At 43.1% G+C, this 23801-nt stretch overlaps 2 protein-coding genes across 2 annotated transcripts in view; both read left to right on the top strand.

The window, feature by feature from the left end:
* The window catches only part of LOC104501134 (feather keratin 2), a 3918-nt gene extending 302 nt beyond the window's left edge, over positions 1-3616 (top strand). The window contains exon 2 of the mRNA XM_010144892.1: positions 3606-3616. Within this exon, the coding sequence (XP_010143194.1) occupies positions 3606-3616 (11 nt within the window). The remainder of the gene's footprint in view (positions 1-3605) is intronic.
* A 12484-nt stretch (positions 3617-16100) lies between these two features.
* Positions 16101-16451, top strand: LOC104501133 (feather keratin 4). Its single transcript, XM_010144891.1, has one exon. The coding sequence runs from the start codon at positions 16101-16103 to the stop codon at positions 16449-16451; it is 351 nt and encodes a 116-aa protein (XP_010143193.1).
* The last annotated feature ends 7350 nt before the right edge of the window (positions 16452-23801 follow it).

Genomic DNA, 23801 nt, shown 5'->3' on the forward strand with positions numbered 1-23801 from the left:
CGGAGGGGCCCTGCCGTGCTAAAGGGCTGGTCTGGATGTCCAGCGAGTGCCTTGACCAAGATCCCAAAGCCAGGTGCCGGACTGAGGATGCAGCTGCTGGCCAGGGTTTCCAGATGGCTTGAGCACCTTCATGCTCTTCGCAAAGGAGGGCAGGAAGTAGCATGCTGTCTGGAAACACATGGCCAGCATATGTCTCACTCTTGGAATTCCTGCTTTTGATGATTTTCCTTGCATCTGTGGTTTTGAACTTCACATTGCCTGGGTGTAGTGCGCTACTTTTCAATGATTGTGAGGGGTTTTATTCAGGAGTTAAGGAAAAGTGGAGTCTTACTTGCTGTCTTTCAGTTGGAATGGCTTAAATGGCTCCTTGCCCTGTTATAATTATATGTATTCCTTTATGTTTTGCTGAATACTACTTGCCTTTTTATCATTAAACTGATATTGCATCTGAATTTGAGTTTCCTTGTAGTTTTCTTCTCCTTTTGTCATTCTCTTGGGGAGGAATGTGTTATTGTACAGCAAAACTATGCATAGTTCCTTCTCAGTGGAAAATGTGACTTGAACAGTCACCACAACCAACCTGACAAAAATAATTGCTCTGTTTACACTCTTGAAGCATTGACCAGGTTTACTTATGTAATATAGGTAGGTTTTTTATTTATACTAGATTTCTCCAATTTTTTTCCATATCTGTGTATAAAAGCTCAGTCATGATATTTTGGGATGGGAGTTTTCTGATCTTATCACTTATTTGGCATCTTTGAAACTCTGAGACTTTGAAAGTGCGTAATAAGATTTTCATAAGCAGTATTTGGGTCTCTATTTTTGGTCAGATGTAATACGACCAGACTGTGAAGCTTTAACCATGACACACCTTGGGTGATCTTCACTGAAGCCTTCAAAGATAAAGCAAGAGTTCAAATCCATCAGAGTAAGAAGACTGTTTAGATGATTGTATCATTAATAAAATTTTGTGATGGGCTTTGTCCTCTTTCAAACCTCAAAATCCAGTAATCTAATTCCTTTGTATTCCACACAAAACCTCTCATAAAATAGAGGATTTAAATGAGTGAAGACCAATGATCACAGGTATTTCCCTGAAGAACGGCTTGGTTTTAATCCTGGTACCATCCAGGACTTCTGTCCAAGATGTTAAAACTCAGCACATTGTGTGCAACTGAGAGATACCAAAGAACAATAAAGAAAACCCTTGTCTGTAGGTACAGCAGCTTTCCCCAAGTGTTTGTTGTGGAATTCTTTGCTTTCCCAAGTTTTTGGGATGGACTTCTTTATTTTCCAGTGGAGCTATGTGGGGTCTGGCTAGATGCAGCACAGGAAAGAAAAAAGAATGAAAGTAATGTAATTTCTGATGACTCATACATTGTGCAGAATTTTCTTCTTTAGAGCCCACTAAAATCTCTTTGAAAATTAAAATATCATAGTGTTGAGATGATAGGAATAATGGAGGAACCAGGTGGAAGATCCTGACATTCAGGTTCAGTGCTGGAACTGGTCCAAATGGCCACACAGTCCTGGAAACGAAGTAGGTTTGTTTTTTAAAAAAACATTTTACACTGATGTTCTAAGTTTTCTTCGCTTAATTACTTAAGAAAATCAAAATAGGGAGAAAAAGTTTAGTAGTCGACCGGGTGGAGTCTCTGCTTAAAAATTGGTTTCCACGAGTGCATTTTCTCAGCAGACAGTTGAAGGGACTGGTCCGTGTAGACGAGCGCATGGTGACCCGTTGGCAGGACTGGTGTGACTGAAGTGATTAGTTATTCCCTCTGGTCACCTGCTGATGCCCATCAAAGTACGGCTTTGTTCTTGGTGGCGGGACGGTGGCTTGCAGTGATGCAAATGGACAAGCGGCATAAAGAGCACAAGAATGAATAGGAGGAGGGTGAAATGTCTGGTTAAGTGGCCTTCAGCTTGAGCTGAAAGGTGCATTTGTAGTTCTTGCTGGGAATGGAAAATCTTAGAGACCTGCTGGCTGCTGTAAGTCCCCAGGTCTGTGCTTGCTGGTTTAAAAGAGGAAGTGGCGTCCTGAAACCAGCCATCTTGACATCACGGAGTATTCCTGCGGGATGCTGAAGTCTTTATTGAATGTATCATTAGAGAGAGAGTTCCTGAGGAACATCAGTGTAGGTTGGAAAGTCATTTTCCCTTTGTGTGTGAGGATTGGAGAAATGGGTACAAGAACTACCCATACGGGTGTCTGCAAATTTGAGATTATCGAGGCATCTTCTTTTGCATGAATTAGTTCTCATGTATTTTTGCAGGTGGAACCTTTTCTTGATAATGAAATTGCTTTGCTTTTATTTTCCAGTCTAGGTTCAGCCTGGTATGGCAGGAGAAGCATCCTTTACCCATTACAATTCTTTCATCTTCACAATTTATTGTTACTTTTAATTTCTGGTGCTTTTATGTTAGTGTCAATATGAAATTACTCCAAGCGCAACCTAATAACGATTTTTTTTGAGCTCCTCAGCAATTTGTTAGATTGTGGGTGTCTTGAGAGTGCAGACTAAGATCACATTCAGGACGCAATTCCGTCTCTGACCCACTTAAGGACAATGGTTGGATCTCCAAGGAAGGCTTCAAGCCTCTTGGATGAGTTCTTTGATCCAACCAGACCAATTTGGAGTCGAGCCGCAGTCGGGAGACGGCTCAGGAGTCTTTTTGAAAAGGCTGCACTGATCTCTGATGAGTTTGTTTTTAAAATAGATGTTTTACCAAATAGAAGCTCTTGTATTAATAGAAGGAAGCAGAAGTGTTGAGGATTTCTGTGGATATTGTTACAGCTTGTGCGGAAATTTATTCTCTCCATGTTGCCAGTAAGCACTTGATGTTACTGAAGGATTTATATATTAAAAATGTACTTGTTCACATGTACCATTGTTAGGTCTGGAACGAGGGGAATATTTAAGTGTGTAGGTGGGTCACCTGAGGTATTTTTATTGACATATGAAAAGCAGTTAAAATTGTAAAAAGTTTATTATTTTTTTCTCTCTGTGGTTCAAGGTTGGTTTTCACAGAGTATTGATGGGTTTTATGTTCTTCTGGAGTCAGAGCTTTGTAAACATGGGTGGAGACTGGAATTTATAAGAGATTTAGACTTAACAACAGAACATCTTTGAATGATGAATTATGCATTGTACAAATCCATCGTATTTTTCTTTATGACTAAAGTGCAATGTACACTGGAGTGTAAGTTTTGTTGGGACTGAACAGTGTCACTGGAATAAAATTGGCCCATAATACCAGAAGATGAGAGAAACTTGTGTGACGGAGTACATACGTCAGAAGATAAGGAAATGAAAACAAAGTCACGAAGAGCCAGGAAAAAGGAAAAGCCATTTAATCAGTTGGAAGCATTTTGTGTTTAGGACATACTCGTTGGTAAATAACTTCATGCATAAAGGACGCCTGTGGTCCTCAGGCCATCTGAGGTGCAGTATATAAAACCCAACTCGACTCCAGGTCCTTTCTACCACTTCTCTCACCTTTTTCCTCTTTCATGAACCAGGTTAGTTCAAATCTACTTCTCTTTTTCTGTTTCCCGAGTTCTTGCCTTCATAAAAACTTGCTGCTCTTTTTCTCTACAGTCTTCTGCTAGTGGCTGGATTGGTTGAGGGGAGGAATTTTTCTCTTTAAGAAGTCGGTTTCTTTCTGTTAGGTTTGCAAGGGGGTCAGAACTAGGTGATCTTTAAAGGTTCCTTCCAACTCAAACCAATCTATGGTTCCAGAGATCGTTGTGCTCAGTCATCTTTTGAGTTACAATGGGCGTATTATATCTTTAAGGGTCTTACCCATCATCTGTAATGCCTGAAATTTCAGCTGGGTTGATAAGAAGCCAACAGTGTTTGTAAAGGATGTGGGTGCATTTATCTTCCAGAAAATCCACCCGCCCCCTTTTTTTTTTGCTGTTTATTCCATGGGAGGGTTCTCCAGTGTTCCCTTTTTCGTTATGATGACTTTATTACTGGGTACAGTGGTAAACAAGATGGTAAAATGAACCAGATAATAAACCAGCTGGAGAGCAAGATAAGTAGGAGGGTTTAAAGCAAAAGTCTGTGGAATTTAAAAATCAATTATGTCTAACCACAAGGTTTGGGCTCTAAGTACCTCTTTCTAGATGAAGCTGCATACTGAGGTTAGAAGGAGTAGTCGTACTGAGCTCTAATCACCTATCCTCAACCTTCTGCTGCAGTATCAGCAAGGAGTTCAGCATGACAGACACCATCCAAAAGTTCTGCTTGGTGTCTTCCAATTGCCAAGTTTTGCAATGATGATGTAGGGTGCGATGACACCTGCAAACTTAGAGAAATGGTTTCTAGAACTATGAGGAGAAGGGGAAAAATAGAGGAGAGCTGAGCACCCACCAGGATGAGACGGGCACAGGAACCACCAAACTTGGTGTTTATTGGTGTGTTGGAACCAGGGGGTACGCGAGGAACTCCTGTCTGTCTCATAAAAACCACGTCTGGACAAGTTGTCTGGGAAAGATTTCCAAAGAGCTCAGCTTCAAGTATGCTTAACTGTATGCAAATTTGTTGTTCTTTGTAGGCAAAGTTGAGACCTGGCAAATAATTCTTCTTTTCATTTTCTAGCTGTGTATTGAACTCAGAGTTCAATGACTAGGTACTACTACTCGTAATTACCACTTCTGCAGCACTCCGACTACCTGGGGCTGGATCTCAGTAGTGACTTTCCAGACCTACAGACAATCTACTAAATACTGAAATTAAAGTAATGATAGAAGTATGTCTCCTTTTGTTCTGCTGCCAGCAGATCTGCTGGATCACCAACAAGGGAGAGGATTATTTCAGCCTCCATCTTCTTGTCCTTCTCAACTCACTCCCTGCTCAGTTCCTAAGAGGATTCCTGGAAAGCTCCTCTTGTCCTGATACCTGAGCTGAGTAAGTGTAAGTGCAATATGGCTCCTACATCTTATTTACTTCTGGTCCTTTATTTCAGACTTACTTCCATCCCGCAGACATGTCCTGTTACGAGCGGTACCCTTCCACCTCCTGTGGACCAACCCCTCTTGCCAACAGCTGCAACGAGCCCTGTGTCAGGCAGTGCCAGGACTCAACAGTGGTGATCCAGCCCTCTCCCGTGGTGGTGACCTTGCCCGGACCCATCCTCAGCTCCTTCCCCCAGAACACTACCGTGGGATCCTCAGCATCCGCGGCTGTTGGGAGCGCTCTCAGTGCTGAGGGAGTCCCTATCTCCTCTGGCAGCTCCTCGGGATTGGGGAGCTTTGGCTATCCAGGCCTGGGCAGTGGGTCCAGCCGGCCCTACCGCCGCTACAACACCTACCGCAGTGGCCTCTATGGGCCGTGCTCAAGCATGAGGGGCACGCAGGAAGAACCGACCAGGAATGCTGAAGCACGACTCGATGCAGGACTGAGCTCATGGCCACAGTTTTTAGAAGCAATGTTAGACACCCACAACCCCACCTGCAGTTTATGGAGCTGTGAGAGTTAGTAATTCCCTAAAACAAAGCCTATCCTCTTGTTCAACTCTATTCCTAATCAAGTCTGTTTTTCTGCTACACATCATTGGATATGATACTGCCTGGTGTAAACCTTCTCATTTAGCCAGTAGATGGGACTGGACTGTCAAGGTGCAATGCTACTCTGACAGAGGAGCTCTGGCTGTGGAATTCATCACCATGAGACGTGCCATTCTTCCATATCGAAACTTGTTGCTTTGCAGTGTTTTAATCCAATCTCCGGTGTTATTAAAATGATGCTTTTATCATATCTCCGGCCTTCTCTTATTTTTTTCCCTTCCTCTCCTACCTTCTTCTGAATCAGGGTGAAATTCATCACTGGGTAGGTGATCTCTATGAGGCAGTAGCAACAATACTACTGGGGTCACTAATGAGAGAAGAACATATGATTAGAGCTCGAGATCAATAAAATACTTCATTTTCCAGATGAAATGCATGTTGATTCCACACTGAGTCATCATAATCCTTGGTTTTCTGCATCTCTGTCAAGAAATGATTCTCAAGGTTGGAGCAGTTTTATGACCTAACAGAATGGCAGGGTATCTGATTAGCATATAGGTGTATTAGTTGAAAGGAACCCTGTTGTGATTTACACTCAATAACTCTGACTTGGAGCTGCAGGGTGCAAAGAAAGATTTATGTTCTTCTATCATCAAATCCCCACTTGAATTTGTAAAGTAAAACGTGAACAGCAGCAGAATTCTCAATGGCAGATCTTTTTGAGACAGAGAGCAAAACCTTTTGATCTATTTACTTGCTATTTACTGCATAAGTACTGCGTATTTTAGGGCTCCTGGCTGTCTTCATTGTCCTGGCTGCAGCCCTGTGGAGTTCTAACACAAAGATCATGTCAAGGCATGAAGCACGCTGACATAAAATAATTATAGGACACTTGCAGGCATTAAAACCTTTAGAAATCCTCACAGGTAAATTGGTTTTGCTAAAAGTAAGGATCTAAGGTTTAAAACAGATTTGTAACCGCCACTGAAGCTACTAAACCAATAGATTTTGGGGGCATATTGAAGATATTCTTATGCTGGGAAGGTTTGAGGCATTCAAATAGTTCCAATCACATAAATTCTGTTGCAGTTGGGTGAATTATCCCCAATAGTTAGATTGTTCCCAGTAGTTAAATTGCTCATGGTTTATGTACCCACATAGTTGCATCCCAGCCGAAGATGAAAAGTCTCCCTCAAAGCTCCTTTGTCTCAAAGACCTGTGGATCGTTTGAACACCTCAGGCCTCTGAAGGGAACGTAAAGATGACACAGATTTCAATCCACGTAAGTAATTTGTCAGCTCTTTGGCAATTTGGTAGCTCACCAGCCCTGGGCACACTCTGCTGTTACTCAGAGGGTTTTAATTGAGTATGTGGAATGTGAAACTCCATCAGTGTTCCATGAGTGTGAGCTGCAATGTCCTGGTTCACCAGCCTTTAACAATCTCAAAAAGGTCTCAACCTTTTGGGTGAACTCGAGGTGTTAATTAGACCGAACTGGCAGAATATCAATGAAAACATTTCCAGGCTGTTAATGAGCCCGTTTCTAAAATATTATAAACCCTCCAAGAATAAATGTTTACATCCTTAGAGGGAAGAATGAGGAAAATTCAGCATTCCTTGGCCATCTCTTTTTACAGATGAGAGGGAAATGAGTTCTCCAGGTGAGTGATGCCTTTCACCTGCTATAGAAAATAATGGGTTTAATTTTATGAAAAGATGACAGGTAGTATGTTGAATTGTAGAGATTTTGAAGAAAGAGAAGAAAATTTCTTTTATAGAATTTTTTGTGGAGAATCGTTAAAATCTGTAGTGTTACGGGATTTTACAGCACATGAAGATTTGGCTTTTTTTTAAATCAATTATGAATATTCTTAATAAAATAATTGAAGTTTCTGAAGGCGATTACTTTGAATTAGTTTGTGAAGGCCTTTGAGTGATCTTGACTCACACACTTTGAAATGAGGCGATTAGCCAGGTGGTGTGAGTGCTGAGATCTTTTCATGTACCTCAAATATTAGGTTGCAGGAATGTTTGCATATTTGAGCCATTAGTGAAAATCTGGTCTGAACTGTGAAGTCCTTTGTTCTTCTGAAGACCAACCCGTGTATAAAAACACCTTTCATTTAGAATTAAGTCATATCTCTGGCTAAGGGATGGTGGTGCTAAGAGAACCTGATCCCTGATTTTTGCGTATGTTCCACCTAAGCAAGTATCTCCAGAAGGTTGGAGTAGAGCCATGGCAGGCAGCAGAGCTGAAACAAATCACATAATGATAAATGTAATGTAAATGTAATGTAAATGTAATGTAAAAATAACTGCTGGGTGTAACTTCTGGTTTGGCTCAGGCAGAGCACTCTAAGACCCACACTTGAAAGCAATCTTTGACATGCACATTCTTACTTAATTTGCTGGACACCCCTGTAGTTACTAGATTTCAGGCAGAAATAATGGTGATTCCTCAGATCAGAGCACAGAGATCACATCAAGAATTCGACGCGGTTATTGAAGGTCACGAAGTAATCAGATCAAGTAATCAAGCTCTTGCATGAAAAATGTAATTGATTGACATTGGCGTGGAAAATGAAGTTAGAATTTATGATTGGGCAAAGAAATGCAGTGTCATATGTTTGTATCAGCTGTATTCAGACAAGCTGGGAAACCTGTGGGTTAGCCCAAACAGGTTCAGAACATGTTTTATTGTCTTGGGTCAGCAATTTCTCACCGGCCTTAATTTTCTTTACCCTTTGCAATACTGATGGATATTTGTTGCTCCTCTCAGTTGCATGTTTGCATTGTGATGGATTGCATCAATCCCATATTGGGATTGAAATAGTGCAGAAGTGCAAAATTTGGGAATAGCTGTTATAGACCTTGTCTTGTGGTAAAGCTTGAACCCTTGAGATGGAAAAGCTTGAAATTGAGCCCAGGCTCCCACCTCAAACCTAAATAATCGTGCACCTAAAGGAGTGAAGTCTTGAGTAAGGACTCTGCATCACATACGCTCCCCTTAAGCAGCATCTTGATGACTAAAATGAAACAGAAAATGTACATTGGCCTTAGGAGATGACATAATTACTGCTGTAATTCAAACGAGTCGCCACAGCCTTCCAAGCAATTAAGTGAGTGCCCATTGGTGAAGATGAAAGCTTTGTCCTGGAATGTGAATAAGGGGAGGGGAAAAAACTAGAGCAATACTAAAAGCAATTTTAAAGGGGAAAAAAAGTTGATCAGTTTGGTGGATTTTGCATGCAAAAGTGTGGATCATTAAATAATTTCATGCATAAATATGTCTCTGGTCTGCAGGCAGTCTCGGACGTGGTATAAAAGCTTATTCAAGGCGAGACTTTTCCATCCACTTCTCCTGCCTTATTCGCCCAGGTGAACAGGTAAGTCTGAATCTACCCCATGTCTTTTTAAATGCTAAACTCTCACTTTGATGACTGCTTTTTTGGTCGGTTGTTACTCTTAGTTCTTGATAAATATTGCTGGCTTTTTCCTTTGGGGAAGGAAAACTAGAAAGGTTTATTTCTATGAAAAAGCAATGCTTTATTTACTGGCGAAGCAGAGTGTAATGAGACAGGACTTGGAGGATACTGGCACTATTGTCTCTCAAAACAAGCAGCTTCATGCCCTGTATTAGAGACCAATGCTACAGGAGTTGGTTGAGGGACCAATGAGCCGGGTTGGAAATACAGTCTCGCCTTAAGAAACCGGGATTTGCAAATAAAAAACTGTGCTGCTTTCCAGGGCCTGTGCCCAAGCCCTGTTTAGCGCAGGCAGAAGAGCAGGGATCCCAGCAAACCCTAGTGTCTTGAATTCAAATCACAGCAGACATTTTCCCTGATTGGGAAAATAATCCTTCTTTGCACTCCAAGTTTGCCTGGTCTGGTCGTATGAGCAGACCTGGGAGCAAATGGTGCTTCCCAAATGCTCTCCTACAGTTCTGCGAGTGCTGCTGGCCGGGCTATTAGAGAATAAGCTCTAACATTAAGGCAGGAAACCCAATTTTGTGTCAGTGTTCAGCTTGGAGCCACTTTATGAGCCTGATGGGAGCTCCAGCTGCTGTTCTCCATCTCCTGGTGCAGGCACAACTGCACCTTCGCCAGAGAGACAGTGTGAGGGGAAACTGCCGAAGGATGGGAAATTCCTTTGCTGGGAAAAGGTTAGGGTGAACTCTACCATGACTGGCACTTCCGTTCAGAGGTCACCCGCAGAGCAGAGACATCCTCCAGCAGCCTTACTGAAAGAAACCTCTATGCTATCTTCAGGCATGGAGTTTTACTGTGAATTTTGATCTAATGGTGACCTCTCTGACCAGCTTCTCTAGGTACTTTCACATGTGGTATCCTCTTACATGACTTTTTAAAACTTCATACAGCTTTTATAATGCATTTACTTTCTTCCCTGTATTTCAGACTTTCCTCTGACCTACAGACATGTCTTCCTATGACCTCTGCCCTCCCACCTCCTGTGGCCCAACCCCACTGGCAAATAGCTGCAACGAGCCCTGTGTCAGGCAGTGCCAGGAGTCCACATATGTGATCCAGCCCCCGCCCGTGGTGGTGACCCTGCCCGGACCCATCCTCAGCTCCTTCCCCCAGAACACTACTGTGGGATCCTCAGCATCTGCAGCCGTGGGCAGCACCCTCAGCTCCGAGGGAGTCCCTATCTCCTCTGGCAGCTCCTCGGGATTGGGGAGCTTTGGCTATCCGGTTCTGGGCAGTGGGTCCAGCCGGCCCTACCGCCGCTACAACACCCACCGCAGCGGCTTTAGTGAGCCGTGCTAAAGCATGAGGAGCAAGCAGGAAGAACTGACCAGGAATTCTGAAGCACGACTCGATACAGGACTGAGCTCATTCCCACGGTTTTCAAAAAGTGATGTTAGACACCCACAACCCCACCTAAAGTTAATGGATCTGTGGGAGCTTGGCATCTCCTAAAACCAGGTCTTTACTTGTCTTATTCTTTGAATGCTTCATACTTCTGGTGAAACATATTTTTTTCTCTGGCTGTAGATGGGACTTGATCATCTCAGCTCACAGCAACACTGAGAAAAGGAACCCGGGATGAAAAGACACATTAGCTGTTGTCTCATTGAATCCTAGAAATATTTTACTTTGTACTTTTTTATTCTGCTTTTCGATCTCATTAAAGTTATGCTGCATCACAACCCAAGACTCCTGGCGTTTGTTTGAAAAACTTTTAGCAGCTCATGTCATGTAAAATTTCTTACTGGTTTATTGATTGCAAGCTGCTTTTTCATAGAAATAAGAATTTGGCTGATGGTCTCCTTACCAAGAAACCATTTTAGAGTCAGGAAACTTTGGGAACGTGGTATATATGAGGTAGATACTTTGCACTTTGGGTTTTCTTTTTTTTTTTTTTTTTTTTTTTTTTTTTTTTTTTTTTTTTTGTTTGTGTTTTTTTGAAATAAATGGTGGATATTACACACAGAGGAGACAGGTTGTCTACAGGTACTACAGATTTATTATTTCCTTCCCTGAATCTTATCTTTCCTCACCGGGGTAAGACCATGTATTTAGACTGCTTGTTATCAAATTGCTCTTGTTCATCGGAAAGCATTTCTGATGAGCATGGACTGAGCAAAGTGGGTCCCCAAAGAGGAAAGACCATGGGGAAATGCTCTAAGAGGAGACCTGCTCCACCTGAAAACTATATTGAGGGGTTTTTTTAATTAATGCCAACCAATCTAAGGCTACTTAAATGTAGATTTGCAGCTCATGTTGCAAACTGAACTCCTGGTTTGTCTGCGTGGGTCTTCATGGTGCTGAGGTGGGTTCGGCAAAGGTATTGGTGTGCACTTACTAGTTGCAGACGTCTGTGGGGTTAAATGACAGGTTGAATTAAAACTTAATTTAAAATTTTTTTATTTCCATCCCCTTCTTACTGGGATGGAAATGTGCTGAATGAATGTCAGTGCTGGCTCTCCAGCTCTGAACAAGCAGGCTGTGATCTGTTCCTTCCTAAATGACTAAGGGAAGGAAATGTAAAATCAGGGACCTGGTATCTAATTGCAGCAAAATGTGGGTGAGCGATATCTCATGTAGCCCTTGGCAGAAAGAAATGATGCCTTGTGAAAATGATTACAGGCCACTCCTTGCTCTGAGGTGACGGGTTGCAAGCGCACATTCATCAGGCTTGCTGGCACCCAGACATTGTTCTGCAAGGAAGGTTGGTCTGACACACACAGAGCCATGGGTAGAGAAATACTAATTGCACTCTTACAATGTGACTTATAATTAAAATCTGCATTTGAAAAACAATTCAAACATATTTGAAAGCCCTAAAGCCCACCCATTTCGGGTGTGGTTCTGGTGAGTAAATAATTGCAGAGGTTCTGGTGAGTAAATAATTTCTTCCCTCCAGTGTAAATTACATTTTGTTGTTGTTTTCTTCTACTGCTCCACCTTAAATTCCAGCATAATGATCACACTACACCTGGCTCTTCACAGAAGTACTCCACAGATCTGCACCGCGTGGTCGGTTACATTTATTTTTAGTCAAAAAGGGAAATTGTAGCATAAACTGTTTAAACTTATTAGACTGCAGTAAGATGCAAACCCAAATCTCAAACTTTAGTCATTTTGAAGTTCTTCACAACAGTATTTGAATAACATCAACAATGGAAACAGCCACAGTGAGGTATGAACTTTGAGGTCCACCTGTACTTGAACACCTTTGCCTTCAGGGGAGCTATTTGAGCAGCCATGAAGCTCAAACCTGCATGAAAAGGCAGCTCAGATTATACATACACCAGGTACTTCTTCAGCTTCCTGGGCCAGATGAAAAATTAGAGCAAACAACGAGCAATGGGTTGTGATAGAACACTCCGACAGAACTGAACAACCTGGAGCTATAGATACATCTTCTGTTTAAGCAATAAGCCAGGAATTGTTAATACCATGAGGGCATCAGCAGGGGCCTGCGATCAGGTGCTCCCATTTCCTTACAATTAACTGATTAATCACAATTAAATTTTACTGTAGATGGCACCATTCTTGCTGTGGAAACTTCAACTTTCTGCATCTGTTTCTCCACGTGTAGGTTTTGGGGCTACTTTTATGTCTGGAGCTATGGCTGTGAGTGCGCTTCTATTTTTTTCCAGTTTTTTTTCCAGGTGTTCAGTCACTCACGTGTCTCAGGAGGATGTTCTCACGTTATGCAAGAAGTTCTAATTACGCTCTGAATATATAGGTCTGTCCTTAATTACACACAAAAAAAAGCTGTGAGATTCTGATTCACTCACTTTAATTCATCTCAGAGATCAGGCCATTCAGTCGCTCCGACTGCACAGTAAAGTGGCAGGAGTTAGAACCAGAACTGTAATTGTTTCCAAGGAAGGCTGTAGACATCTCTGAAAATGTTGCTCGATCCTTTTCTTTAAACTCGTAGTCTGATTTTAAAAGTATTTTGGGTTTTTTCTTGGGTGAAGGAGGAATTAAAAAAAATTATTGAAATAATCTAAGGATAGTTATGCAAATTAATTCCTCAAATAGCTGCTATACAGGAAATGAATTTTGAAAAAGCCTGATAATCCTTTCAATTAGAGAGAAGTAGGGGCGGGGGAACAGGAATTAGAGAGGAATGGGCAGGGTTGGTGACACTGAAAAAGTGCATTTTATTTGAGAATCTCCTTGAAATATGACATGGCTTAAACCAAACCTTGAGCTATTTTTAATTAAAAATGAAATAGCTGTAATTCCCGGAGCCAGGAAGAGTGATTCAATTTTCAGAACCCAATGACTGACCTGCACTCCCAAATCTCACTAATGTGTTATTACAGACGTGATACGGAAATTCAAATATGGGTCACGTATCTCACATTTGCACATAACATGATCCTTTGCATCTTGAGCACTTTAATAAAAGCTTCTGATAAACTTTGAAGTTCTCAAGAACCCACGACCAACCCAAACAAATTTCTGTTCCCAGGGGATCTTCACAAAGACGCTCCTAATTTAGAGGTGATTTACATGTCTCTGTAGTTAAAGTGCTGCGAAAGCAAAAACCTCAAGACCAAGCTCTGTATCTAGGATGGCGTATGCATTTCACCCCTCCACCACTCATCCCGCAATCCCCCCCTACGCAAGAGGCTCCATTTCCTTGTGCCACCCAAGGGCTGCTGCAAAGGGGCAGAAAAATGGACGGCAAGTGAATAAATTATTGATGCATTAAATACTTTAACCCTTCTCCACCATTGGTCTATAAAACATCTTACCAGACTGCCAGGACAGCTGAAGAAATGGATGCCTCAATAGGAAAGGAAGAATTCTTGTGTGTGGCTTCTGCCGCCGCAGCTGAGCTTCACAAAGCCGTATCTTCTGCAGAGCTCTTGGGAACCAATGGCACCAACTGATGCAACGTATTTATGCAAGTGGAAGTTAACCTAAAACCAAGTGGTTTGAGGTCTGAGATAAGAGTAGAAGTGGATTTGTGAAATCTTCAGGACAATTCACAGAGATCTGGTGCAGAATAGACACAGCCAGGAGAGATCCTCTATTAAAAAGGTTTGTCCTTCATCCTCTTCTACTGAATCGCTACCATTTGGTATTATCTCATCAGACTGGACTTCTAACACTCTTACTTGTTTCTTCTTCCATGTCAAAGCAGCAGCATCTGAAGTGTTTTTCTGGTTATATCTCAGTCTTTGTATACAGCCATAACTCTTCCCAGTTCCTCCCGACTCTCACAGCATCCTTCCCTTTTAACAGGGTTTGCGCTGCTTCTCTCTTTTGGGTGAGTATTCTATGTGTATTCTTGAAGAAACCAGTCTCTCTTTTCCTTAAAAAAGCGGCTTGAATCCCCAGACTCCAAGTGCTCATAGGTTGATCTCCAACAGCTGAAATTCTTTATGATTTCCAACAGCATTTACCTCGCAGAGGAGGGTACAAGGGGCTGCATTATGCAAATTATACTTCATCTCCTTTAATGACACCAGGCAGATCCAAAAGGGTTTGAAGGCAGAATAAATTCTTCTGAATTAATCACTCTAGTGTTCCCAGAAATTAACCTGTCCCGGAATATTTTAAGATGAAAGCCGCTTGTGGTCAGATATACAAGCCACCAGATAAGGAAGTGAAGTGGTAATAAACACAAATACCAAGGCAAAACCCCGTGTAATCAGTAGTGGCTCATAAATAACTTCATGCACAAAGACTGTCCCAGGTTGTTGGGCAACTTGGGACTCGGTATAAAAACCTGAGCGACTCCAGGCTCTTCCATCCACTTCTCTTCCCTTTGCCTCGGTGCATAAGGTAAGTCTGGAGCAGTTTATTCTCCCTTTACATGTTGAACTGGTGCCGTGATGATCTTGTAGCTTTTCCTCACTGATGTTTTGGCATGTTCAGCTTTTTTCTCTGAGGGAGGAAGAGGATTTCATAAGAAAGAGGAAGTTAACTGCTAGCGGTCAGTAATAAAAATCACTGAATGGGGCAAAAGTTGGACATTTAGGTCTATTTATTCAACTCTGAGTTCCAAACAAGTTTTCACATCCTGCAGCTGCACACAAAATATCTGTAGTGAATTCTTGGGCCTGTTCAGAGTATTATACTGGTCTGTGGATAAATCAGCTAAGGCCAGAAGATCAGAAGAACCCAGGGATACTGGCCAAGACTGGCAGTCCTGCACATAGAAAGCAATTGTCAGTCCATGCCTGATTTCAAGCTCAATTTGTAGTTATTCCACAGGCAAGGACTGACCTTTAACCAGTTGCTTCTCCATTCTCCAGACAACTGTGGACAGATTTGCACTGTAGCTTCTGAGATCTGCTGATGGTTTCAGTATTAATAGCCCTACACAAAAATGGAAGTGTTGCTGAATTTGCCACCTGCCCTTCCGTTTCTTATTGGACGGACTTGAGGTGCTTAAGTTTCTATTTTCCACTTTTTAAAACCGGGAGAAGGGACCTCCAAGATGGAACATGCATGAGAGGAGTGAAATGGGTAAGGTTATTTGCTCTGTTAGTGTTAGGTAGGAAATTTGTCATCACTGACTGATTAGCAAAGAGGCAAAACTTGGATCAGGAACGACAATCTGAGCCTTACCTGCTCCGCCAGAACACCTTCATCTGAAGGCTGCAGAATCAACCTCCACTTCTCCGGGACACGCAGAGCCTTTGTAGTTTTCCTGTGTGCAGTCACAGCTGCAATGGGAAGTGCTGCAAGTGCCTTTTCCCAAGGGCAGAGTTATGGCCCTGTGGTTTGGGCGCATTGCCGTGTGACGGAAGAGGCTTTCAGCAGCAGCTGAAACATGTACCCATGCTCCTGGGTGAGTTGACTAACCACAGAGGAGGCTTCAGGGTGAGTTGGTGATGGAGATGCACCAGTGCTATCTTCCCCGGCAGTCTTCTTATAAAGAAAATGCACGCTTAACCCTGTTTTCAAAGCACTTCCTCTGGACCTGGTGAAAAAAGTCATCTTGTTCCCCATGGAATCTCGTCTTAGTTTGTTACATGCTCCCCTTAGCAGGGAATTTCAGCTGTGCCAATAAGAGTTTTGTGTAAGTTCTTGTATTGTATTTCTTTCTTTTTTGTGTGTTCCAGAGTTACCTTCACCCCACAGCCATGTCCTGCTATGACCTGTGTTCTCCCACCTCCTGTGGCCCAACCCCACTTGCCAACAGCTGCAACGAGCCCTGTGTCAGGCAGTGCCAGGACTCAACAGTGGTGATCCAGCCCTCTCCCGTGGTGGTGACCTTGCCCGGACCCATCCTCAGCTCCTTCCCCCAGAACACCACTGTGGGATCCTCAGCATCCGCGGCTGTTGGGAGTGCTCTCAGTGCAGGAGGGGTCCCCATCTCCTCCGGCAGCTCCTTGGGATTGGGGAGCTTTGGCTATCCAGGCCTGGGCAGTGGGTCCAGCCGGCCCTACCGCCGCTACAACACCTACCGCAGTGGCCTCTATGGGCCGTGCTAAAGCATGAGGAGCAAGCAGGAAGAACCGACCAGGAATGCTGAAGCACGACCCCATGCCGGACCGAGTTCATGGCCACGGTTTTCAGAAGCAATGTTAAACACCCACAACCTGAAGTTAATGGATCTGTGGGAGCTTGGCATCTCCTAAAACAAGGTCTTTGCTTGTCTTACTTTTGTTATGCTTTACTTTATATTTCTGATCAAATGTCTGGTTCTCTTTGTATTTGTCCGTGACTGGGTAAAATACATAATGAACAGAAATTGTTCTGCATGACTAAATTAGAACAGTTCACTTAACGGAGAAGGAAGATTTCATTTTGCTGAGTGTGTCATTGTGAGAGGGATGAGTGGGTACTGTCCTCAGTGGACCATGGGAATGTATTCCTTACATTTTATGTTGCTCCTTCCATTCCTCAGCCTCATTAAATTTATGTTGCATCATACTCCGTGTCTGCTTGTACTTCTTTCTTCTCCCAGCCCCTTTCCCAGTTCGTCTGTGGTGGAACAGGTCCCTTTGCAGGTTATCAGTTCCAGAAAACACCATGCAAACAACTTTATGCCAACTGCCAAAGGAGACTGAGTTGGATTTCAGTAGTAGAAAAAGGTTTCTTTTGTCTATTCATAGTATATCAAGACTGAGGCCATTTATCAAAGGCTAGAACGAGCTGATGGTCACCTGCAATGGTGTGTCTCCTGCTGTTGCATAAACAGAAATCTTATAGTAAGGGAGCTGCTTCTGTTTGCACTTTGAAGACCCTTTACCTACTGGACCATGGAGACTGGGGAAAGGCCCTTTTAATACTGCTCTTTAATGAGAATATGTTTTGAGATGGATGTCTTTGAAGAGGGATGAGAATGGGCCAATAAGCTGATTTAGAGGAGCGGGTTCAGCTCCCTTTTATTGAGATGTGGAATAGCCTGATTTCAGGGAAAAGCTCACTGAGGAGAATGCAGTTTCTCCTTATCCTTCCCTATGCAAGAGTATCTACATAGAAAAGAGGACAGAGATGCAGCAGGAAAATCTACAGGGGCATGAGGAACACCAGAAATAATAGGGATAAACCTTTTTATGAAGCACTACCTCCGTGCATCTGTTCTCAGCTTCCTGCACAAATAGGACGGGTAACCTGGAAGGAAATTGTGGCTTTCTTTACCCTGTTGTGACCCCTTTAAAAGAATGGGGGGGTGATGCTTTTCCTGAGCACAGCTGAGTGTGCTCAGGGCAGAGGTGGTGGGAGAGAGGCAGCAATCTGGTGCACCCCTCTGAGCTCAGCCCAGAGCTTTCTGATGGGTGCAGCACCTCTTGGGAGCTGGGATCAGGTTCTGGTAAGTCTCAGAAGGAAGGAGGAGAAGGTTGTGATGTTTTTTGAAAGTGAATTGTGAGTTTAATGGCCTGGGAGCGTGTCTGGGAGAAACAGATTAAAAGATTTTACGTTCTAACCTTTTCTTAGCACGCCTTTGTAAACTGGGTCCTGTCTGTTGTGTCTGGTAGATCTGAACTTTACTGGGTGTTACTTTGTTCTGGCTTGATTGGTTGGGTTGTAATCAAGGTGGTGTTTAGAGACTGGGAGCTTTAGTCCCTAAAGGGAGAAGGTTTGAGAAGCTCTACCTGAAGGCTCTGGATGATCCAATGTCCTGCCAGCCCTTGCAACTCAGAGCCTGATATCTGTGAAAATTCTTGCTTGGAGCCTTCGTCTGTGTCTGTGCAGGCTGGTGCTGAACTGTAATTAAAGCCAGGGAAAGATGTTGGCAAAGTTATATTGACTACAGTCATTAGCGGAGCTAAATTAAAGGAGCTACATCAGTTCCATGAAAGAATTAATAATTTTAAGGAGTGGGTTTTCTTAATAACCAACAGCAGAGAATAGGAACTTGGGAGTCTGATATTATAACACAGCAGGAGGCTGCTCTGAATTAAATATGTAATATTTTTTGCCGTCTCAACTGAAGCTTGATCAAAGAGGATGCATTCCAAACAAGTCAATGTTCGCTTGCAGTTGTGGCAAAATAATTTCTCTTATAGAGGTCAAACTGTGTGTCTGACGCAGGGGAGGAGCTACCAGTTTCGATACAGCTGGGAATAGTCATGGCTGAGGCGTTACGGTGAAAGTGTCTTGTATCTTTAACATGTTCAGGTGGACTGATAATGAGGTTTCTCATGACAAAGAACGTTTTGCTACTCTTGCAATCCCCTTCTGCAATTCTCTGTTAATCTTTCTTCTAATCAACTGCACCAAACATTCTTTCCAAAGCTGGGATCTTCCCTCCAAGCTTTCAAAATTTGTTGCAGAACGGTTTGGTATGCAGCTCGCTCCTTCGAAACAATCCTCAAGTGCTATTTCCCCCCTTCACTCCTGTCCCAACCCATCTTTTGAGTTAAAATTTATTGTAGCAGCAAGTGTAGCACAGTCCCAAAGTAAAAGGTTTCTCTGGTTGGTTTTGTAGTTCATCAGAACTTGCAGCTAAAACCCAGTGTGCGGTATCTTGTCTTTTGCAATAACCTTGGAGGTGTCTGTTAGTATCTCTCTCAGAATAGTTGGAACACATTGATCCCATAGAAAACAGAATAACATGAGCTGTGGTTGGACGATACTGAGTGTTTGCTGCTGCTGTCACTGAAAACGTATTTCAATACCAAACTGTACCAAGCTGAAACCAGAACAGTAGCATCTGCTGCAAGGGATGAGGTGGGGAGGTTCTGAAGGGCAGGAGCTTTTATAGCTTTCTCAGGCTGCCTGGAGGATTCAAGACATTCTTACACATTTACAAACTAGTTCCTCCATTGATTTTTTTTTTTTTTTTAGTATGGCTGGGTTCCCACTAGTGAAATTGTTTTGTTTACTGTTTATTGCCTGGGCTTATCCTGGCGCTGGATGAAAACCACAATCCACGGTGTCTCTTTCATCTTTTTGATTTGCATCCACTGGCCCCATTACACTGACTCCACCTTCCTCAAAGGTGGATGAATCAAAATTCAGCTTGGTTGGGAATTTTGTCTCCTTTAAGGGGCTGCCACAGTGAGAGCTTTTAATTTAAGGCCCGAGTGTGCAATTTCATTGCTGATAAGTGACAAAGAGATTCAGCGTCACTGTTCCAGGGGCAAGATTCCAAAGCTTTCAGCTTCTGGGATGAAGGGATTGAGACAGCCAGGCTAAGGTGACATACCATCACCTTCAGGAGAGGACTCGTGGTGCTCTTTATCATTGCTGTGGCTTTTGATGAGTTTCATTTCATGCATCTCTTATGGTCAATAGACATTTATTGCCATAAAATAATGGTTTTTAGCATTTTGATACCACTTCAGTTGTCTGTGCGTTGGTAAGAGCACTGGGGAGGGCGTCAGTCAGTGGTGTCGCTGGTGGGGGTCACCACATACCTATGGACTCCCAGTGACTCGTGATCAAAATCGGGTTTTTAACATGTAATTATGTGCAAATAATTAATATTTTAAATAAAAAGGGGTCTAGTTTGTGACACTGTTTAATGTGAGGAAGTCTGCAATTTTTAGTGATCTTAGTCACAAATTGTAAATGCTGCTCGTGTTCAAACATCGCCAAATACCCTCGCATTTTCTGGTAATGCATTATTTGCATGTCTGAACTGTTGATGACAACGCGTTGTGAACTTGGATGACTTTTGCTTTTCAAAAGGGCGCGATCAGCAGGTATTTCCCAAGAGATCTTCATGAAGATACTCCCAGTTCAGAGATGATTTGTGTGTCTCTAGCTACGTGATTTAAACATCAGGAGAGGAGGGATTGGAACAGTGATCCCTGCCCTGAAGTCTGCTTCTGCGTTGTGTGCAATTACTTTTTAATCTAGAAATCTTCTTTGAAAAAGAAATTGAATTGCTGCACATGGCAAAGTTCTTTAAGATCATGCAAAATAAAGGCAACATCAGGTGTTTTTGAAAGAGGAAAAAGCACAAGATTATTATAAACTTCTGTAAGTAGCTACCATTAATTTGGAGTGTAATTTTGTATAATATTGCGAGACACAGGAGGGGAAAATAGTAATTTACTGGCAAATGTAAAACTATTTGGCAGCTTTAATGACCCCATCGGTAAGATTGTGCAAGACTTTGAGAGCCAGGGCCTCTGACTAGCCTAAACTTCACACGCATCCTCAATCTGACCTGAATTGTTCTCCTGGAGTTTGATGTTGGAAGAAAGCGAAAACTGCAGACTCTGTAGATGAAGGGCCAAATTGAAAAGCTGTGCCTCAATACCCTCATGAAAGTGTAGTCGTTTAATATCAAAGGAATAGATCAGACTGCTGATACTCTTTCATCCTCCCGAGTCAAGAAAGTAAAATGTTCCCTCAAATTATCTATTTCCTGGTAAGTACCTTCGAGGCTGGTAAAGCATAACCAGCTCTGCCAAGTGCTTTCGGTGGCAATTTTATTTTCTGAATTTGCGATGCCATCTGGAGATTTGACAAAACTTGGCAAACCTACAGTCCCATTCAGAGTCTGAAATAGTAAGTTCTTGGAATGAGATGTGTCAAATAGCTACGCTTTCCGTGAAGAGGGATTTCACAGGGGAGTTCACATGCAGCTTTCCTAACGTATCTATTTATCTGTGTCAAATGTATGTTGCATGTATCGTCCTTCCAATGCAAAATAATTTCTTTCGTGACCCAAATGCATCAGTTGATCTCATCAGGAATTAACTGGGCTTTTAAGATTTTAAGATAAAAGAAAGCTCAGTAGAGGAATGCGTCCATTGCGGCGAGACAATTAAATACAAGCAGTGAGGAAAAAGTAAATCATCAGCTGGGAATATTTTGCATACAAGAAGTCTTCAGCAATTGGCTGGTAAATAGCTACATGCACAAAGTATGTCTGAGGTCCTCAGGCGCTCTAGGACACGGTATAAAAGCCACTGTGGTGAAAGCTGCCGCCACCCACTTCTGCTTTATTCTCCTTGGTGAAAAGGGTAAGTCTGAATCTTTCCATGTCCTGAATTGTTGCCTTCATCGTATTTTATTTTCACGCTTTCTTGTCTGTAGCAGTCAAAGGTTTATGCTCTTTATCTGTGGTGGGGGGAGACTGGCACTTCCTGGACGTGGGCCTTCAGACTCGTTTTTCATTGTGTCACTGGATTGTCCAGTTCTGAGGTGTCCACATCTCTGCATGTGACTTGCTCAGCAGCTAGAAGAGGATGTGGAGAACCAGTACAGAGATCTGGGCTTTTTTTGTAGATGGATAATTAAGTGGGCTCAAATTTTTAGAAGTGTGCTGAACAGTATTGAAAAGACTTCTTGCACCAGAATACCACAAAAATTATCCTGCTCTGCTCCTAAGCACGTTGGAACAAGAAATGTTCAAATGTTTCGGCACTAGATCTCCGTTGCGGTACCTCAGTAACCTGTAACTGAAATATCCGTGGGAAATCTTCCACCTCTTCTCTTTGCTTATCAGATGACTTTGGACAGTGTTAACAGGAGATCATAAGCCTTGTCCCTCGCTTCCCACCTGCTGCAGGGCTGCACCCATCCTGGGGGAGGGTTGTGGGGAAAGAGCTCTCAAAGTCTGCTCAGGGGCAGGTGGAGCTGCCCCTCGAGCTGTCCTCTGTGGTGTTGAGGAGTTTGGGTTTCATCAAAGTCTCCTTTCAACCCAAGACAGATACATTATTCCATGCCCCATGTAGTCTGTAGTTAGTTTCTTGTGCTCTCTGTCATCTTAACAGCTTAATTACATGACTATAATTACAACTTATTTTGTATATTTATGTCCTTCCCTGTGTTTCAGCCTTAGTTCCATCCCACAGCCATGTCCTGCTATGACCTGTGCCCTCCCACCTCCTGCGGCCCAACCCCGCTGGCGAATAGCTGCAACGAGCCCTGTGTCAGGCAGTGCCAGGACTCAGTGTACGTGATCCAGCCCTCTCCTGTAGTGGTGACCCTGCCCGGACCCATCCTCAGCTCCTTCCCCCAGAACACCACTGTGGGATCCTCAGCATCCGCGGCTGTAGGGGATGCTCTCAGTGCAGGAGGAGTCCCCATCTCCTCTGGCAGCTCCTCAGGACTCGGGAGCCTTGGATATTCAGGTCTAGGTGGTCTTTATGGGAGGTCCTACCGTCGTTCCAACCGGTGCGGGCCGTGATAAGCCAGGACTCAGTGTACGTGATCCAGCCCTCTCCTGTAGTGGTGACCCTGCCCGGACCCATCCTCAGCTCCTTCCCCCAGAACACCACTGTGGGATCCTCAGCATCCGCGGCTGTAGGGGATGCTCTCAGTGCAGGAGGAGTCCCCATCTCCTCTGGCAGCTCCTCAGGACTCGGGAGCCTTGGATATTCAGGTCTAGGTGGTCTTTATGGGAGGTCCTACCGTCGTTCCAACCGGTGCGGGCCGTGATAAAGCCTGGGGGAAAACCCACAAAAGAACAACCAGAAGCTTAGAAACGTGATCCGGATGCAGGACTGAGTTCATAACCATGGCCACGTGCTTGCTGACCACCCTCAGCTTTTCCCTAAGCTAATGGGACTGCAGGAGCTCGGCATTTCTGACATAATGCCTTTCTCTGCTACCGATGAGGTGAAAAATGTAATTTGTTGCATGTAGGAGGTGGGTATCCAGCTGTAAAGTGTTGCCTTGAAATGGATGATGAGTTTTATCCATATTCAACCCTCTGGCTTTCTTACCCTGTACATTTTATTTTTTTTTTAATTCCACTTCTTGCTCATTAAATTTACAGCGCAGCGTAATTCGTGTCTTGCAAAGTTCTTTCTCTTTGGAGCCTTCTCTGGGAGAAATATGTGTATAAATTTTCAGGACCAGGCAGATCTTCATTTAAATCGTACCAAACCAATACAGGGGGGAGGTGGAAAAGCTAACGCTGTCTTAGGGGCAATATATAATTTCATCGCTTGGTTTTCACATTCTTTGGAGCTCATAAATCCCAGCAGTTTCTGGTGTTATTTTCATCTTCATTGCCATGGCAAAAATATTCTTCATAGTCTAAAAAGTGAGTGCCTGAATACCAGGAAGAACATTTAAAAATCAACAAATTAAAGAAAAATATATGCATGATTCTTCCTTTGCGGGTTTCCCAGGAATGCAGCAATTACGTGGTAAGTGGTTGTTAAATTACGTGGGGACCTGGGGCCCTTGGGGTGTCACCAGAGCCCTCACAGTAATAACAATTACCCGGCCTGAACCTTGGGAAAGACAATGACGGTTAAATTGCTAAACAAACACTCATTAACACAATGCGGTGATGACTTAAGGATCCCAATTAAACTTTCATTTCCGATTTTAAAGAGAGATTGGGGAGGACAGATTGATAAGTAAACTCAGCACACCACAGAGTTCTGCTCCCGGACAAGGGTGAAGGACAAATGGAGACCAAA

The sequence above is a fragment of the Buceros rhinoceros genome, unplaced genomic scaffold (genome assembly GCF_000710305.1).
Source record: "Buceros rhinoceros silvestris isolate BGI_N320 unplaced genomic scaffold, ASM71030v1 scaffold6391, whole genome shotgun sequence".
Classification (NCBI taxonomy): domain Eukaryota; kingdom Metazoa; phylum Chordata; class Aves; order Bucerotiformes; family Bucerotidae; genus Buceros; species Buceros rhinoceros.

Excerpts from the sequence above, each read along its gene's own strand:
- LOC104501133 (XM_010144891.1), top strand. The coding sequence starts at position 16,101 with ATGTCCTGCTATGACCTGTGTTCTCCCACCTCCTGTGGCCCAACCCCA.